The sequence below is a fragment of the Protomyctophum bolini genome (genome assembly GCF_963924005.1).
Source record: "Protomyctophum bolini genome assembly, chromosome: 10".
Taxonomy (NCBI): domain Eukaryota; kingdom Metazoa; phylum Chordata; class Actinopteri; order Myctophiformes; family Myctophidae; genus Protomyctophum; species Protomyctophum bolini.
The window spans coordinates 14098517-14118887 of NC_137871.1; the positions used below are offsets into that span (position 1 = coordinate 14098517).

At 44.9% G+C, this 20371-nt stretch overlaps 1 protein-coding gene across 1 annotated transcript in view; it reads left to right on the top strand.

The window, feature by feature from the left end:
• The window catches only part of fgfrl1a (fibroblast growth factor receptor like 1a), a 74949-nt gene that overhangs the window by 18234 nt on the left and 36344 nt on the right, over positions 1-20371 (top strand). The window contains exon 3 of the mRNA XM_080774141.1: positions 10640-10912. Coding sequence (XP_080630267.1) covers positions 10640-10912 — 273 coding nt within the window. The remainder of the gene's footprint in view (positions 1-10639; positions 10913-20371) is intronic.

Sequence of the window (20371 nt, forward strand, 5' to 3'; positions counted from 1 at the left end):
GTGTTTTTTTGCAGGCATTCATTTGTGTGAACTAATGAAGGAAGCAGCATGTAGCATTGCCCTTTATGTGATTGAAGATCTTTCATGCCTGCTCAGAAATGGACAAACTAGGTGGTTACATGTGGCAGCGTGGTTTAACCACTTAAACCCTATACTTAGTTAATTCGGGTCCCCCATAGCTCTATAGCCCCCCCCCCCCCCTCCCTCTAGACCAAATAGCTTTGCTGAATTACAGTACGTTTGTCTAAATGAAACATGCAGTTTCACTGTTTCACAATTTCAAACATTTCGGTATGTGACGACCATCAACACATTACTCTATTTTTGTACCCAAGTCTATCAAATCCTTATCATTAATCTTCACACTTGACTAGAGGGTAGCATGGGTCCAACTGGAACCGAATACTTGAGAGCCGAACCGAGTCTCGGTCGGGGCATCTGAAATGCATGTAGTCGAAAGGGCTCGTGAGGACCCGAGCTTGAAATATATACATATTAAACCCTTCCAACTTTATAAATAGGTTTAAAACATTTACATATGCGTGCAACCGTGTAATTATTACATTCTAAAATCCATGTTGTCACACACACCGTCACACCGGCTATCTTAATGCAATCAGATGTGTGGGACAGTTTTGTTGTGATTGTCGACGGCTCCGGTAAGAATGTCTGTGGCGGTGCCGGAAAAAATCACTAATATTATGCAACCCTCCGCTCCGCTGCGTCGGAGAGGCGGTGGTGATGCTCCTAGACGAGCAGTCTCATGTCATGGGGAAAATAATAAGCATAATAATGATTGCATCGGACACAGTATATGGGTCCAAACTTTTTAGGATCCCATTCAATTTTAATCAGCTCTGTTTCGGACCGGGTCCAATCCTTCTCGAGGCCATTTAGTGCTGGGTGCGGTAAATATAAGGTTTCTCGGCTCCTTTCAGTTCTGTCCAAATGTCCTCGGTTCTGTTACGGACCGGGTCCAATTTTATGGACCTGTGCTACCCTCTACTTCACACACTCATTTCCTAGACAGTGAAATAAAATGACTAACTTTGACTTCCTAACAAAACTGTTTTTTTTTTGTTGTGCATGTAATTCATTTGACACAAAGTCACACTATGAGCTTTTGTTGGTTATATCAGAAAACACTAAATATGTCTTCATTAATTCAACTTTATCACTTTACAGTAGCAGGAATACAGTAGACAGAGTAGAGAGGTGGGATGGCCCTTATAGTGTTATTCAAACCACAATGCTGCTATTATATCGCACCTCTTGCTCTCTTTTTCCCTCTCTCTTTTTCTTTCTTTCCTTTCCCCTACCTACATCTTTCCTTTCCCCTACCTAGTACCTACATCTTTGTAATTGTTGTTCTGGCCCAAGTCTCAACTCTACACACTCACACACACTCTCACTCACCACCACCACCACCCTGCCACCCCTTCACACACACGAAACACATGCTGCATATGCGCCCGCCCGCGTGTGCACACACACACATACACACACACACACACACACACACCGTGTGGTTTCACTAAAGTGCTTCATAAGCTGTAAAATAATTCTCAGGGTTCAAACCAACTTTCAGGTTCTTGGCGACAGCAGAACTTCATGTTCTTTCTCTCTCCGCTTCCCCAGAAAGCCTCATTTCCCACGTTCCCCGAGTTCTAATGTTGTCCATTTTCCCTTTACGAGACGCATGGCAAGCAACCACTGCCATGTTTATTTTGGGACTATACAGACACATTTAAGACCCCATGAAGTGAATCATCCATGACTGTTTTTTATTTTATTTATTCTTTCCCCCCTGTTAAGTCATTAAGTAATGTTCATAACCATGAGGTAGTCTGAAAAGATGGTGTGAGCCACAATGTTTGAAGAATCTGCCTTTGGGAAACTTTCCCTTGAAATAAACCAAAATCTTGTTTATAAACTGTTTCTGTTCAGTCAGTCAATCAAATATACAGGTCATTTGGATTGATTATTCTTTTGAGATCAATAGGAAGTGAAAAAGATGAGAGAAACATAACACAGATTTGGCAGCCTGGCCTTCCTGTCTGGTATTTTGCTATCAAAATAATATGTGCAGTTTCTTTTACTGAAGTGGCACAAATCCCAATGCAGCATTCTGCCTCATTCGCCTGAATAACATTGGCATGTTTGTGAAAAGGATAAGTCTTATGAAGTAAGGTAATACATTAGATTTTTTTACTTGTTAAATGGCGTATAATTTATAGTGATTGAATGTGCAGCCTCACACTATAGATAATGGCATACAGTAGATGGACATATACAAATGTAATTCAGCAGGGCACCCAATTCTGTTCTCGCATGATGTATCCAGACATGTACTGTCCCATTTTTAATATTGCATTTCTAGTTAAACTCACCCCAAAAGACTGCCATGTCATGTCTAAAGGCAGCTATACAGCTATTTTCACGACAATAGTTGGTCCAGAAATCCAACAAATACTTGGATACGCCAATACTTGGATCGCAATGGCGTACAATGCCATTGCGAAGAGCTCATGTGTCATCCTCTTCTTGTGATCACTTTGTTTTCAAAGTCTTGTTGAACACAGAGCAAACACAAAATGTCAGGATGACTGCAGGATGACCCCCCCGCCCACCCCCACCCCCATGTTCTTCATGTGTTAATATGGCACTTTGGGCTCATACTACAGTACAAGGCCTGCACAAACATTGATGTTTATGTCTCAAACTATCTATGGCCTATGCTGCTTGTATTATGTCACAGTATATACATGTACTGTAACATGACATACCTTAGAATAGTTTAACCATTTAAACTCGACCTCGTAATGTTATAACTTACATATAATACCTTGCTGGAGTCTTTCTCGAACGTGTCTTTGATAGCGGGTCTCTTAAAATGGGGCCCAGGGGCCCCCGCTGGTCCATGAAGGGAGTCCAGGAGGTCGCCAGCAAAATGAATGTTGAGGTGGGTTCAGACTTGGTTCAGACTTGGATACAAAGTCAATGCAAAGACGAGAAGTTGCGCGAACGGGCACGGCGCGGCACAACTGGGGCGAACCGAGCGAATATATATATATATTCAGGTCTGAACACGGCTTTAGTTAATATCAAATGGAATGCTCTATAGGTCCTTTTCCTGGTTGTCAGAGGTGTTCCCTTCCCTGCACAACAACAAGAAACAGGTGCAGCAGAGAGATGAAAAGATGAATGGAACATTGAACCAGTATAGGCTATTAGGAGGGCTGGGCTGAATGGATGAGAGAGCGAGAGAGAGATGGAGAGAATGAGGTAGAGTATAAAGTAAGGCTGGGCAAGGTGAGCCTGAAAAGGAGAGAAAGAGAGAACACCAGAGTAAACTATCTGAGGAGACAGGTGGTGATTATTAAAGAAATAAAAAGTATGTAATATTTGAGTTATCAAGATATTAAATGGTTCTATGGTAAGAAGTCAGAGAGAGACGCCCTGATGTGTGTTTTATGCGTGTGTGGTTCTGAGAAATCTGAGGGGTGTAAGGCACTCAGTGGATCGGGTTGCCGTGCCAACAACTCAGCAGATTCCTTCAAGTTCCCTTTGCTGACACGCGTGCATGTGGGGGAGAGAGAGGGAGAGAGAGAGGGGGGTGTGTGCTGTACATCACGCACACACAACAGCATGCACATACACACACACACACACACACACACACACACACACAGAGCGCTGACTTCTGAACTCTGGGTCCTTCTCTGTCTGCCTACCTGCTGTGTGTGTGTGCGCCCTTGTGCGTGTGGTGTGGTGTGTCCCCTCCTAACAGGGTACAATTAGTGTATCCTCCCCAGCCTCAGGCTTACTGTTAACTGTCAGGAGTCAAGACAGACTAACAGCTAGCAGTTGACCTATTGATGGGGTGGAAGTGCCGTGTGTGTGTGTGTGTGTGTGTGTGTGTGTGCGCGCCTGAGGACGACAAGGACTTAATATGTTTCCATCAGTCTACCTGTCACCTGAGGGTGAGATAAGATGACGAGAGTGAAAGTGAAGGACGGAGATTCATCTGAGAGATGAAGAGAGCAGTGGGTGGGAGAGAGTAATGGTTTCTATACACACTGAGGTTTCAGCATATCGTTTATTCATAGAAAGGATTTGATTTATTTTATTTATGAAATACTTTTGAAATGTGTTTATTTAATTGATTGAAAAGTTCCAGTCAGTCCACCTGTCTGTCTGTCTGTCTGTCACGCCTCGTGACATGCTCCATACATATATGGCCGTCAGTCCGCCATGCCTCGTGACCATGCTCCATATATGACCGTCAGTCCGCCACGCCTTGTGACACACTCCATATATGGCCGTCTCCAAATATGAATAACTATTAATATAGCACTTTTCTGGACAAAGTGCTGTACAACACAGTTAAATAGATGCAACATAACAAATCAACATCTTACAGCCAGCTGGCCAACAGTAGAGATCATGACACTGACCTCCTCAAACCCTGGATAGCCATACATGGAGAAGACTGGATCAGGAGCCGGCCAGCTACTCTACATCCGACCTTAAACCCTTAGTTATTAGTGCTTATTAGTGCAGCCGTGTCCGGCAGCCGGCGAAAACTATAGTTCTCAACAAGCCCGAAAATTAAGGCCCGGCCCATTTACATCACCATTACATCACCTAATCAACATGAGTTAGACTTTAATAACTTCTCACAGGTGTGATGTATTAATGGAATTCACAAAAAAGCTTATATTTACTCGCAAACCCATAAGAATTGGTCCGCGACCCAAACATGTGTCCCGACTCACTGTATGGGAAAGCACACTAGCGGTTATGGAGGCATGACACATGTGCAGCCTAACTAACACAGTACATTAAGTGTGTGTCCCGCTGTTAAATGTTCTCCATCACATGCATTCCTTTCCTCCGTCCTCTCCCTCCAGTCGAGACGTTTCCATGCCAACAACAATGTTGGGCTTGGCTCCTTCTGAGCTCATCCAACTCCCAGACCAGTCAGCGGAGGCATTAAACCCTAGTTGGTCTGGAAAGACTTTGGCCTAACCGAGGCGTGGGTCCCTGGTTCAATCCCCGCAAGAGTCCATTATGCGTCCGTCGAGGTGCCCATGAGCAATACACTGACACACGCTACTATTCTATCGCAGTAGTTTTCAACCAGTGGTCTGGGGAACACCAGTGGTCCTTGAGGGGGTTCCAGGTGGTCCCCAGCTAAATGATGGAGAGTTGGTAACCAAGTGGACCCATAAAGGTCCATTTGGTTTAATTTAAAAAAAAAAGAGGTCTACACAATTACAGAACGTAGAATAATTATTTTGATCAACGTTTGCCTGTCCTAATAATACCACGTCAATACAGCATGGGATTGTGGACAAAATCTTATCCAACGATAACAAAATATTCTAAAGTCTTGAGGTCTGAGAAGCTAAATCTCATCAAATGGTGATCCTTGGCTCAAATGCAGAATAAATAATGGATCTTGATATGAAACAACAATATTAAACAACGGTTCTATCGTATTCCTTGCTTTTGAAAAGGTTGAAGCAGTTTGTCATTGATGGTAGTTTAAATAGAACACATTGAGAATATAATAGATCCGGATGAATAATAGTACTGGGCATGGGGCGGCCATAGCTTAATGCTTAGAGAGCCCGCCTGAGAGGCTGAAGGTCCCAGGTTCCATTCCAGGCCTCAGCCATGTGTCCCCTATAATAACCTTATAACCAATTGCTTTAATATATCATTGTACTTGTATAATTGCTTGACTAAAATTTATATATGATAATTGACTTATGTTACGCACGCGGAAGCTGCTCATTGAAGGCAAATGCTTTGCAAGGACTCTCTGGAAAATTGTGCCTTCAATTGTGACACGCGCCTCAGAGCCGGAAAGGGTGTCTACTTATATGTCTCTGCTCCCCCTATCCACAAGGAGGAGCAGTGCACCAAAGCATTATGGGAATTGTAGTCCAGGAAGGAAGCGAGCCCAGTGTCCATGACATGGAGACAGTCCATGGACACTTTGAAATACTGAAATATCTGTTATGAAATATGTGTTTCTTCATTAAAATAAGATCTTGTTGCAAAAGGGGTGAAGTACGTCCCTTTAAGGGTTCGTAACACTGAAAGTCAGAGTGTGCATTCTCAGAGTTACAGTAGTCCGGTTAGTATTCTGCGCTCTTGCATGTGCGTGCGTGCGTGCGTGTGTTTGCGTCTGTCTGTCTGACGGGGGCTGTTTTTTCCTGTCTTAGACTGCAGAATGCCAGACATGCACGTCTGACCTACCTACACTCACCACTGCCTACCGTATAAGGGGAGAGAGAGAGAGAAGGAATAAAGGCTTAGCATATGTGTGTGGGTGTGGGTGGATTCTAGCTGTGTGTGTGTGTGTGTGTGTGTGTGTGTGTGTGTGTGTGTGTGTGTGGCTGTGTGCATGTGCGCGCGAAATCTCTGTGTTTGATCGAGAAAGAGGGGAAAGGCGGGAGAAGCATTGTCCACACGGTAATTGGCATAATTAGTATGTCCATTTTTGTGTGAGTCTGTTTGTGTGCGTGCATGCATGCACATTTGTGTGTGTGTGTGTGTGGGGGGGGGGGTTGTAAATGTTTACACACATGCCCGTATATGCATGGGAAGTACTGGTGTTTGTCTGGGCATTTCTGTGTGTGTGTGTGTGTGTGTGTGTGCATCTTTTATGCGTTTCATGAGTCAGGCATGCAAGGGTCTGTAGACCGTCCAAGGTTGAGCCAATGGCAGTGAAGGGAACACCGTCGGACCCAAATGGACTAAACAGACTAGGTCTTAAAAGGCCTGCAATTTCCTTTGCGAGCTCTTACACACACACACACACACACACACACACACACACACACACACACACTAAACTACAGGCTTGGGCACAGACATAAACACCACACACTATAGTGTGTGTGTGTGCGACGTGTGTGTGCGTGCGTGTAATATATATATATATCCCACATGACAGATTAAAAAGACCTTTGCACTGGTCAGGGTGAGGAGGTTGCTCCTGTGTGTATTACCATCATCAGGGAAGAGAGGAGAGGAAAGAGGAGGGTGTGTGTGTGTGTGTGTGTGTGTGTGTGTGTGTGTGAGAGTGAGGAGGGAGTCGTTTTTCAACAAGTGAAGCTGACGAGGTAAAAAGTGAGTGAAATAGGGATAGTAGAAAAAAATCACACCTGTGTGAAGTGAGGGGCGCTAATATAATTAAGTCTAACTTGTTGCTATGATTAGATGATGTAATGGTGATGTAAAACAGACAAAACAAACAAACTCTTTATTGTTAATGGCATTTAATGTTTGTCTGTGAGAGAGAGAGAGAGAGAGAATCAATGACGGTGAAAAGAGAGAGAGAGAGGTGCGAAAGGCGATGATGGGAGGAAAAGGAACTAATGAGGCGAGGAGACGAGGCCATGGGCCGAGAAAGGAGAGGCAGCAGGGATGGACAGCATGAATGAGATTTCAATCTGTCCTGATAGAACGGAAGAGGGAGAGAAAGGGAAAAGAAGAATGAACGACAAGAGAGACAAGACGAGGCTAGTAGAAAAACAAACAGCAGAGTGGAATAGAGTTCAAAAGCGAGACAAAGAAAAAGAGAGAGAGAAAATTAGGAGATAGATAGAGGATGGGGAGAGACTAGGGAGCCGAGCAGAAAGAAAGACAGAGAGACATGGAGGGAGGGAGGGAGGGAGGTGGAAAACCTTGTCTGGCCTTGATGAGAAAGCCATACAGTTGTGCACATTCCCTCGTCCCCGAGTGGGAGGGGAGAGAGAAGAATGGAGGGGAGGAGGAAGGAGAGGCTCCTGTGAATACCTTTCTGTGACTAATGTCTTTTTCACACGTTTAACCTCCATCCATCCATCATTGTGTCGGAGAGCAGTCTCTCCTATAAAAACACAGAAGCCATCTGCAACTTTCTGTGCCTACAACACTACTGTATCTGTTCTGTTCTCTCTTCTCCTCTGTTCTCCTCTCCTTTACTCGTTGGGCAGTTTCTACTCCGCTCTAGTCTCAGTGTAATTGATCCCACTGGTCTGGTGGCTCCTTTTAATTCTCCTCCTGTGACTCTGTTTAAACAGCTCTGTCCCTCCGTCCCTGTCCAAAGAAAGCCAGGCCAAGAAAGGCACACATTATTATTTTTTTGTTGCATTAAAGGCACTATATGGATCACTAAATTCATATAGCAAAAGTTCAAAATACAAATCCACCGTGCCATCTGCCGTTTATACTGTAGGTTTACAACCGGACTTAGTGAAACCTTCTTCACAAGGACAAGGTAGAAAGCAAAGGATTTTCCATTAGGTTTCACTGTTTTGTTGGAATCGTAAAGTACCAGTCGACGGGCTGGACACATCAAGTACTTCAAATATTTGAAAACATGTTCTCATTTACGTAATTTGTCTGTACCAGGCCGTACTGTGTTTTCTGTCAGATAAGCCAGTACCAGAATGGCAGATGCTGAGCTGTGTGGTTCCTGCATGTTCCTAACCTTACCTTACAGGGGCATTGCACACAGGGTTGATCTGACATTTTACACTTTATTACCCCCCAAAACAAACTTCAAAATCTAATTTCCATGAAAGTTCCTGTGCACATTCATGCTCCCTGGAAGATGGCCCTAACCATTAGTGGGGTCCCTTTAAAATGTAAGTGGTCCCATGACCTTTCCTCTATCGCCACCCTCAGGCCAAAACAGACACCTTTCTTATTCCATTTTTTCATTTTCCATGTGTCTTGTCTGAAGGAAGCCAAACAAAAAGTTTTACTCATGTACCTGTACACAAGATGTAACAATAAAGTACAACCTTGAACCTTGTGTAAGAAATATTCACATACTAGTGAGATTGTGGGTAGTATATCGGTTTTGTTTTTGTTTTGTGAAGTGCCAATTTCAATGTTTTAATAAATCCATACACACATAATCGAAATGCCTGGGGAGTTCATCTGTGGTGCCTTGCAGTTGGTTTTGTAGTCTGGTACAATATACAGTATATTGCTGCATATTCTACAGTAGGGAAACTTTGTTTTTGGTATTTTATGCTTTATTTTAGATAGATACAGTCTAGCCTGGGCACCATACCTTTTCGGGTTCATGATCCGTCCGGGAGCAGATGATATCGCCACGTCATGTTGTAGTATTGTTTTGTAGTCAATAATCATCCAGAACTTTTCCCTATTTTCTCAATAAAAGCTGCAGGCTACGAGAGCTTTTATTATTGTTCTTCCAGTTTGAGGGAAAAGGAAGTTCCGATTGATTGTTCCTGCCTGATGACTACAATCAGGTTCACACGGCAATTTTGTAACACAGATCAGGCTTTCCTCCGATGTGGAAAGCCTGGTGACGCGAGGTTAGATACAGTGAGAGAGGCGGTCACATGCAGTAAAAAGCATTGGTTCTCCATATAGGGTCCTTGGGGAGGTTCCTGGGGGTCCGTGTCCGCGGCCAAATACATATCAATTTGGGGGTCCTTGACTTTAAAATGTTTTAGAACCAGTACAGTAAAGAGGGCCTCGAGTGGATTTGAACCAGGGTCAGCTGTGAGGCCTATTCTATAGGTCTTATCTATATAATGGCATTACTCGTTGATTAACTGGGGTGCAGGGGGGTGGGGCAACTTGTGATTTCAAAAGGGAGCTGATGGAACCTCCGTTGATTGAGATATGCAGTGCACACTGGTGCCGACCCTCTGTACCACTGTGTCCATCTGCCTGGATGTCTTTGTCTCATTCACTCTCTCTTCATCCCCTTTCTCTCCTCACACTCACTCCCTTAAATTCCATCCTGCCTCGATCTCTCCCTCCCTTCATTCTGTTCCCTCCCTCCCACCTCTCTTCGTACCATCCTCCCTCTCTTTGAGGCCCTCGCCCTTCTCTCCTTCCATCCTTCTCTCCTTGCTCCCTTTCCCTCCCATCATCTCTTCTTCCCCTACACTATTCTGTCTCTCTCTCTCTCTCTCTCTCTCTCTCTCTCTCTCTCTCTCTCTCTCTCTCTCTCTCTCTCTCTCTCTCTCTCTCAATTCATCCTATACCCTCCCTCCCTTCGGTCAGTCAGCCATGGCAGCCTTTCCACCCACATATGTTTATCTAGTGTGTAGTTTCTCAGTCGACCGTGCCGCTAACCGGTCAAGGTCACGCTCAATTTCACATCTCTCTACTGACCAAAATAAATAAATAATATTAATATCCCCCTGGGTGGATATTAAACTGACAGATCTGTTGGCGTTTCTTGTCCTCTCTGTGGAAGCCAGCATTCTCTGTGTAAAAAGTGTTTTGTTATTTTTTTGGTCGCTAGCCCGTCCTATGCCCAGCTTTGTGTGTTTGTGTGTACCCCATAGTGATGAGTTGATTGGCTTAGCATGGAATGTGATGTATGATGGTAAGAGCGCCCCTCACTTCACAGTGTGATTATTATTTTTTTTTTCACAATGATGTTTAAAAATTCCTTGTTAAGATGATTTAATTATACTAGTTACTAGATACTTGTTAGGCCCTGTCCTACCTGGAATGAATGTCATACCATGAATTTCCCTCTACCCTGTCCCTCAGCTTTGTTTTTTTCTCACTCTTAGAATGAATGCAAAAAAACAAACGTGAGTCTGTGTGTAAACAAAGCCTATCCGCTTTTCCACATCCACAGGTCCACCCAGAGTGTCTGAGCGCGTGGCCCACCGGCAGAGTGTCCGTCTGGGTCGCACCATGAAGCTGGCCTGCCCCGTGGTGGGAGACCCCCCGCCTCTCATCATGTGGACCAAAGACGGCAGAAACATCCACAGCGGCTGGACGCGCTTCCGCGTGCACCCGCAGGCACTGCGCATCAAGGAGGTGGAGATCGACGACGCCGGGACCTTCATCTGCAAGGCCACGAACGGCTTCGGGAGTGTCAACATCAACTACACCCTCATCGTTATAGGTGAGTCACATGATGGTATTAGTATGCTGTATACTGTAGCTACTGTATCTCCCTTTGACCAAGGGGGGGGGGGGGGATTCCCCTTTGCCTGAGTGCTAGAAGTTTTGATTTTCCAATGCGGGAGACGCATGTTGGTTACAGGTAGTTGCATGCACAGACCAGCCATTGTTACTGGTGTGATAAAACACACAGTGGAACACATGCAGTAGTCGTGAGCGAGTAGAAGTGCGTGCGTGTGTGCGTCTTTGTACAGTATGTGAGAGGGAGTTAATGATGAGTCCCAGTCTGGCAGACTCTCCCAGGGAGAATGAGAGGCCAGTGGAGGGCCAATCATCCATGGAAGCCAGTCACAAGATCACCTCACAGCATGTCTCTCAACCTCTCCCTCTCTGTTCTTTCTTTCGCTGGGTCTAAATTAGCCAGGTCCATTTGATGAGCCTTTAATGATGAAATCAAGCTTACAGAATGGTGCAGTGTTTCTCTCTCTGTCGGGCAGCTTTAGTTGTCTATGGGCGTGTGTCTCTGCATGCATATTTATGTGCCTGCATGCACGGCAGTGTGCCAGCGTGATTATATAAATGGGGCATTTGTTAAATGAGATGTTTGTGTTTTGACTATGGTCATTGTGTGTGGGGGACATGGCGTCATGTGGTTTGTGTGTGTGCGTGCGTGCGTGCGTGCGCTGTCTTGTAATGAATGAGACATTTGTTGTTCTGTTATTGTGCTGTAGCAATACAGTGAGTGTCCCACTGTGTATTTGGATGTACCATTGATGTCTGTATGAGTGTGTGTGTGTGGCTACAATCTGGCTGTGCATATGCTCGTGGTAACTGCTCTGCATCTTCAGAATGACTGGGGGACACATTGTGTGTGTGTGTGTTGTTTGCCTGTGTATTTGCTAGTTGATGTTTTCGTTTGGGCAAGTGTGTGTGCGTGCTTTATGCCTGTGTGTATGTGTTTTACATGTGTCTGCACATGCCTGGCTAGCTGTGCGTGTGTGTGTGTGTGTGTGCGTGCGTGCCAGGTTTCAGTCAGATATGAGGTCATGCAGAGTTCCAACGACGCTGACTATCCATCCTCCTTCTACCCAGCCATGGTGCTTCAAAGTCTGCCTTCACTTGCATGTCACCGCAGCAACATTATCAGTTAATGGCTGCCTCATAAATATCAGATTTAAATGTGCACACGTGCATTCGAGGCAAACACGACGCATGTTGTAAGCAGATTCTGGTTCAGGTTCATTTATTTGTTTGTCCCCGAAGGGTTCCGCTCTGCAAAGGCTGGCACAATTTAGGGGAGGGGACCTGCCGGCGCAAAGGAGACATTGGTGGAGGGATAGAGAAGGAGACATTGGTGGAGGGATAGAGAAGGAGACATTGGTGGAGGGATAGAGAAGGAGACATTGGTGGAGGGATAGAGAAGCGGGACGGAGGAGCTGGCAATGCAGGGAGGGCGGGGTGGAGGAGGTGGAGTGCAGTGTTCATTCGACTAAACCTATGACAAATATGTTTGTCGACCACCTTTTTTCTCTGATGAAAACTAAATAAAAATAGGTTAACAATTTCGTCAAAAAATACTGGACAAATGTTAGGGATAGGGACTCGTGGAGAAGAAATCCAGTCGAACTAAGACGAGTCATTTTATGATGTGTTGCGCTTGAGTGTCATCTACAAGCTTACAACGCACCGCAACACATTTTGAGCTTGTAGATCGACTCTTCTCGGCATGCAGCCAAATATAGATCATGCATTGCAACGGCATCACGAAATGGAATTTTATTCATAAGACTGATTCAAAATAATTAACCCTGGCTGAGGGAGGGGTGGAGGAGAAGGTGATGCAGGGAGGGAGGGGTGGAGGAGATGACAACAGCTGCATCTGAGCTCATCCAGGCAATGCAGGAATACAGCTGTTGACTGTCGCTCTTTCTCAGTCTGTCTCTCTCTCTGTCTGTCTGTCTCTCTCTCTGTCTGTCTCTCTCTCTCAGTCTGTCTCTCTCTCTGTCTGTCTGTCTCTCTCTCTTAGTCTGTCTCTCTCTCAGTCTGTCTCTCTCTCTCTCCATGTTTTTATCTTACTGCAAACTACATAGTTTCGCTCTCTTTCTTTCTCATGCACACGCACACATTTTCAGCAAACAGATATGCAGACCTTCAGAACACTATATAGAAGACATAGGTCTATATATTAACATTACAGCACCCATTACTTATTTTCTGAGCCATCCAAATAAACAACAACCCGTGCTGACCGAAGACGGAGAGATTCATCTGCACATTTTCATTCTATACAAGCAGTATACAATTTTACACAATAAACGCAAGAATTAAAGTGCTGGTGAAAAGCACTGAGAAGAGGGGACATTATAATAGAGGAAAAAAGTGGTTCATCATTTCTTACACAACCTCAAGAGGCTGCCTCATTACATTCGAGCAAATAGCTCTCAGGAAGGGTTTACCTTCAAAGACGAACCCTTGTGTAACTCAACTCTGGAAGCGTGCCTTGTAGTCTCCTTGGAGAGGTAGTTAGTATGGAAAGTAGTGGTGGAGGTACTGGTGTCTTCAGCCATGTCTCTGAGTCTGAATGTTTTCATAGCTGGAACCATATATGAAGGGCCAATTATGTTCAGAACATGGGAAGACTGAGTGTGTAGTGTGCACATGTATGATGTATATAGTAGTTCCTTCCCTGGTTTAGCATTCACACAAACCAGATATTTAATGTGTTCGCTGGCTTACATATTCTACTACAAGCTACTGTACAATATATTTTTTGTGTGCCTGCCCCTGATCCCTTTCTACTCTCCTCTGAGTCCTCTCCACTCCTCTCCGCTTGCCTCCTCAGTGTTGCCAACTCTTGTGAGAGAAATAAGCCAACCCACCTCCAAAAACAAGCCCAAAACACGCCAACTCTTGCGAGAGAAATAAGCCAAATCTTCCTTCGAAAAACAAGCCAAAACAAGCCCAATAATATTGCCATATAATACTAATAAATACAAATTCCATGCATTTGTCATTATGAATAATATGTATGTCTATAATTATGAATGTTTTGGTCATATATTATACTATTACACACATAGTAGAGAGTACTAGAGACACTAGGCCGATTCTGTCACTCAATGTGATTCACACTCCCCCAAACCTATGGGTATTTATAGTATCATCAAAGAAATGTTGGCTTGTTTGATATTCAAAACAAACAAGCCCAAAAAAACGCAACCCGCAACTCTGGGGGGAAAAAAACAAGCCAACATTGGCGGGAAACAAGCGGACGTGGCAACCCTGTGCCTCTTCTCCTCTCCTCCCTTCTCCTCCTCTCCTCTGTGACTCCCCTCCCTTCCCCTCCCTTCCTGTGTGGTCCAGGACTAATATGTCTATGATGGTTTCATCCCAGTGAGCTCACACCTGCATCGTATTGTCTTGATGTCTCCATTTCCAGCTAACCTATCATTGACACCTTTTTCCCATTAACACTCCGTTTCTCTCCGACTGGCCCGTCCTCCCACTCTGACCCGGCTCATTTTTCCGTGACCACATTTGAATTTGTATCAATATTTTCACAGTTTCCACCCTCTCTTCTCTGAGGTTAATTGCATTTGATTGCCTTAAAGGTCTGCAGTTTCCTTTGTCAGCCGGTGAAGTCAGGTATTTTGCAATGGCAGTCATCGCAAGGGAAATTAAAAGATTCCTAAAACGTTTACTCTTTGTGTGTGCGTGTGCGTGTGCGTGTGTGTGTGTGTGTGTGTGTGTGTGTGTGTGTGTGTGTGTGTGTGCTGGCCTGCTGGGGATCTTAAACTTGGGTGTAGGCCCCTGGGATACGGGGTCCATATGTCGTCGTCCCCCAGCACCATTGAAATAATTGAAAGAGACCATTCTCCTCTCGTGTTGGTCATTGGCAATGTCAGCAAATATGCTAAGAGAAATGTCAACATTTGGAAACACAGTTATTGTTTCTTTCACCAGAAATATGTGCAGATTGTGTATCTGTTTATCCATGCGTGCATACCAGACTGGTTACTGTTCACTGTGGTCATATCCAGTCTCCTAATCTGTACACCCAGACCACACACACATACCCTTTCCGTATCAGCTCTAGACTGGATCTCCAACCTTGTCACTGGTTTCCACTGGCCCTCACACACTCATGTAAAGCATCTTTGAGTACATAGAAAAGTGCTACATATATCCCAGATATTCTTATTCTTATTTAGTCTGTCGATCACAACAGTAAACACAGCAGTTGTGAACTTGGCTGCTCCTCTGATTTAAATGAATGGATGACTAGACCTGTATACCGTCGGCTACTGGCCTACTTGAGAACGATGCAACTTGGGAACCTAATAATACCCGTTGTCAACTTGTCATAGCACCCGTTTTAACTGTCTGTCTGTGTTCCAAATGGAGATCTCTGTATCTGCCTGTGTCTGCAGAGGGCAAACTGACTGACTGTGAAAAGTGGACTGGTTAAGTAGGCTAATCAATTGTCAGGTGTGGGGTTGCCATGGCAATCAATTGGCTGAGGCAGAGGCTGGAAATTGCACAGGTGAGGGGATTTAGGCTGATTAGGCCCACTGGCAGAGCCTGAGCAGAGCCTTTTGTGGTGGTTCTGGAGAACCGTGGGTCCGACCGACTCGAGTCCGGGCACTGTACTCCCTGTGGGGGTGTGGAACGCATGTGTCGAAGACTCGAATATGAAGTCGGTGGAGCAAACGGTTCTCGAGTTACGTGCATTACAACCGTACTACTCGTACGCAGAGACGTGGCACATTTATAGTAGGATGAATTAATTCATGCAATGTTTCACCAGCATCTAATTGTTTTTATTAAACAATTATGTACAGTAATTCATGTACTGATTTGATTTCCAGTCACTTGGGGCACCAGTACATTAAAAGGCCCCTGTGTGTGAATGTGTGTTGGTGACCAGCGGGAGGCTGCGAGGCGGTGTGAATGGCAGCAGATTTATAGTTAAACCAGATGTGATGACAATAGGAGTGGTTCTAGAGCAGAACTGGAAAGCTATGTCTGAGAGGGAAGGAAGTGGTTTGGAAACGTGCGCGTGTGTGTGTGTGTGTGTGTGTGTGTGTGTGTGTGTGTGCGCGCCTGTGTGTGTGTGTGTGTGTGTGTGTGCGCGCGTGTGCGCGCGCGCCTGTGTGTGTGTGTGTGTGGGGTGTACAATATTACGGGTGGTTAGGTGAGCGTCTGCTTGTGCATGCAAGTTTTATGGCACACGTGTGTTTGTGCTCCCACGCTCATGTGCAACCACACTACCTTGTATGTGTATGTACGTATGTGTAATCCATACATCTTGGATTACGTGTGTGCATGCGTGCGTGCGTGTTTCTGTGTGTCCCTCCATTTGTAAATGACTGTTGTGGTGACTTGCGGTGGCCAACAGGCTTGAGGCACACTGCAGCCCACATCTGCTCGGTGCCGGAGAGACAGACGGACCCACGAGACAACAATGAGAGAGAGCAAACGTCAGAGGGAGAAAGAGATATCACTGCAGAGACGTCGCGTCACTGCGCTGCCTGGTTTGCATTCATCACTGTCATAACCGCGGACGATAAATAACGGCATGAGCGCACAACGGCGCTGAATGAATTTGAAAAATGATATACGATGCGAGACCAGTTTCAGAAGAGTGGAGACTGGAGATGTTTAAGGTGGTTCCCTGCCAGCATCTCTACCGCACACAGCTCTGTGCAAGCCTCACATCTTTTATCATCGTCAGTACGACCAACGGGGAACCGGGAGGACGGCAACTCAATCCAGTCTCATGTAGCCGGACAGTGTATACTAGTGGGTAAAACTGTGTGGGAAACAATTCATAGATATAAAGAAAAATAAGTTAATATCCCTCTCTTTTTTAAGGCCTTGATGTACTTTGTTGTAAGCTTGTAGATTTGCTGTTTTCAGTGCGCATCACCAGTGTGCAACTAAGTGTAAATCCATATTGAGGGTGATGCAAGAGTGAAAGCGTGCAGCTGTTTTGGGGCCAAAACTAATTACACAACAGATCATATAGCAGACCAATATCTCTCTCCTCAGTCTGTCCATCCATTCTTATATCCCTCCAATTGCTCCACTCACCAAAATGCACGCAGACACAACAGCCAAACCCTATGTGTGTGTGTGTGTGTGTGTGTGTGTGTGTGTGTGTGTGTGTGTGAGAGACTGACTGTGTGTGTGTTTTGTGGACTATATTTCCACAGCCAGTCTTCAGTGCCAGTTCTCAGGTTGCACATCGCTTTCAGTGTAATGGTAGAAAAATGCATGGAGAGAGAGAGAGGCACCAGCTCTCTCCACGTCAATGCTTTGGACCAACTGGTAGACTAGGGTAATGGTTCTCATAGTGGGTTCTGGGGATCACCAAGGGTCCTTGAGGGGGGTTCCAGGGGGTCCCAAGCAAAATGAGTAACGGTTTAATTTAGCTATAATTTCATCTAGTTATCTCCGTCCTACTGTATAAGGCCTAGCAGAATGTGGGGGGAGGGCGTTAACAATTGTCATTTGGGAGCCCGGAGCCCTGCTGTCGGGCACGTGAGGGCTACAGACAGACAGACACAGATAAATCACTTTGTTGTTAGAGTGTCATGACGGAGCTTGTAAACAGTGAATTCTCCGTGCTATTACATACTACTTTATTGACTTAGAATGGTGCAGATTTGCTCAGTTCATACTTGTGCCATAACAGAAGGACTTTAGAAGGAAGGATTATATTATCTAGAGTTTTGACTCTTATCAAACAATATCGAGTATCAAGCAAATGTGAACTGACAGAACCCTGGGTGCATAACAGCCGAGCATGTCAGTCATTTAATTAAGCCACAACTCAAATCTGAAGCGATTTCTTTTAAATTCAAAGCTTTATATACCGGTAACCTTAAATTAAAATTTGTTGTGATTACATACTCCTTCCACGCCCGGCCAGGGAAACTCCCCTGTCAGGTGAAAAGAAGCAGCTTGGACTCTTCATGCATAGAAGGAAGCATGAGGTTTACAAACGCAAAGCTCATGAATTGCCGGTCACAGGCCCAAATATATTTTCAATTTGTGAGTCCTTCACTTTAAGAAACACCGGGACCTACTATTTATAATAGTGTCTCTCAACTTGAGGTTTAGCAGTGAGATCACCACCAATAATTGCTGTTTTGGCATCTTATCGTACTTTTCCAGAGGATAATACATTTGGCAAAAACACTGGAATATTATTACAGTGCTAATACAAAGTGCAGAATAGGATGCCCCTGTCTCTTGAAATCAGAGTGTATAGTACAATATTCCATTAACACTGTTGCTGTGTACAGAGCACAGAGAGTAAACATGCTGGTCCCTCACAAAGCGGGATGGAGGAGAGAGCGAGGTATGTTTCAAAAGCAGCCTTGATCCCTGGGAAGGCAAAAACAACATGTCCATAAACGTACACACACAGAGTAACAGAATTATATGCATTATGTATATGTAATAATGTGTTTACATGTGTTGTTTATGTAGCCAGCTTTCCTGTGACACGCGTAGAAACGGACCCACTTGTCTTAACCCATTTTGGGCGGGAGCCCCTTTTGGTGTTAGCATTATGTTATGCTTTAGCTATTGAAAAATATTCACTCGGTGGCGTGCTACGAGCTTGTAGGTCTGCTATTTTTGAAGAATCTGATCTCAGGTCAAAACACAGATATATGATAGAGCGATAGAGACACACACATACTAGGCGGGGCAGGGCCCCTGCATGGCCTCCATTTCACGCCTGCCGGTTCCATCCTTCCATCCCACATCCTCTCGTTCTGCCTCGTTTCACCTCGGCAAAGAGATGGAAAGGAGATGGACGGATGGAGAAAGGGGAGGCGGGGGGGGGACAAAGAGTAAAAGTCTTAGGAGAAAGAAACAGCTTCTGTTTCTTCCTGTGAATCTGACGGATGAAGACAAACCTTTGACTCAGAGGAACAAAGGGAGTTCTTGAGCTCCATATTTGTAACGGGACAAAAACAAAAGGTTGACAAAATGTCATTTGGAATTGTGTTTTCCTTTACCTTCAATTCTACCGATCTGTCGGCCGCATTGATCTACTTATACGAGATCGGTTCAAACATAAATATTTTATGAGCCCGTCATAACTCTTGAGTGTGTACAAATGGACCCTGTAAGCCGTAAGTGTATATTTCTATTTGTGAATTCTGAGTGACCTGTATAACGGTCATGGGGTCCATGCACGCCACTTTGAAAAGAACCACAGGTACAGTACAGTATAATACTACTGTATGTACGCTACAATGTACTCTATGTTTTTTGCATTCTCTGCTGCTGGATGTTTGGTTTCCCACTGTGGCAAGACCTGGTTTTAAATCCAGGTGGTTCCATAATATCCGGCAGTAACGTAGGAACGACGTAGGAAAAATGCATTAAGGGGAACTTGTACAACAGCTGCCACTGTAGTGCTCCCTGCTATAGCCGGCTGGCTTATTAATTTGTAACGCTGAATTGGCCTCTCATCTCTGAAGTGGACACTCATTTGTCTCAGCCCTAGGAGGGGGGGGGGGGGGGGGGGGGGGGGGGTGTCTGTGTGTGTGTGTGCGTGTGTGCGTGTGTGCGTGTGTGCGTGTGTGCGTGTGTGTGTGTGTGTGTGTGTGTGTGTGTGTGTGTGTGTGTGTGTGTGTGTGTGCGCGTGACCGTGCAATGCCTAAGAAGGATTATTAGTCGTCATTTTTACTAAATGAGTTCCTACGAAAGTCCTTTCATCTCTCTTCTCTCTGCCTGCCTCCCTCTCTGTCTCGCTCATGCTCTCTCTCTCTCTCTCTCTCACATGTACTCCCTCTACTGCACTCACAACACCCCCCATCCATCGCTGTCTGGTTATTTTGTTCTACCTACCTCCCTGTTTCTCACGTGGCAGCCTCCCATTCTATCCATCTCTTCCTCCATTATAGGTCTAGTTTCTACCATATTATTTATTTCTTATAACCCTTCCTCCCAAATTCTCCCTTCCCCATTGACCCTCAAACTCCTCTGATCCTTCTCCAAATCGCCCACTCTTCTCAGGGCTGTGCTGTGTGTGTGTGTGTGCATGCAGTACTGTATATATAATGATGTGTTCTCTGTATTTATTGCCATTGTTGTGGTGCATCTGCATACACCAGTGTGTGTACACTGTATGCATGCGTAAATATGTGTTTGTGACTTTGTGTGCGTCTGTGCTTCATCATAGCGATAGCTGAAATCAGTCACCATTCTTGAGGAATTGGGAGAAAAGATACTTTAAATTCGAGTCCGGCCCTCCTTGTTTTGAATACTTTCTCTTACTTTCGTGATCAAGTTACATAATTATAATTTGTTTAAAGAAAGCTCTTGTGTACACAATAACTTAAGTGGTGACCACAAGATTTTGAATATCAGTCAGTAAACCTTGACTAACCATTTTTGACATCACATGCCCCACATCTTGAACTGGAAAAGGACCTGC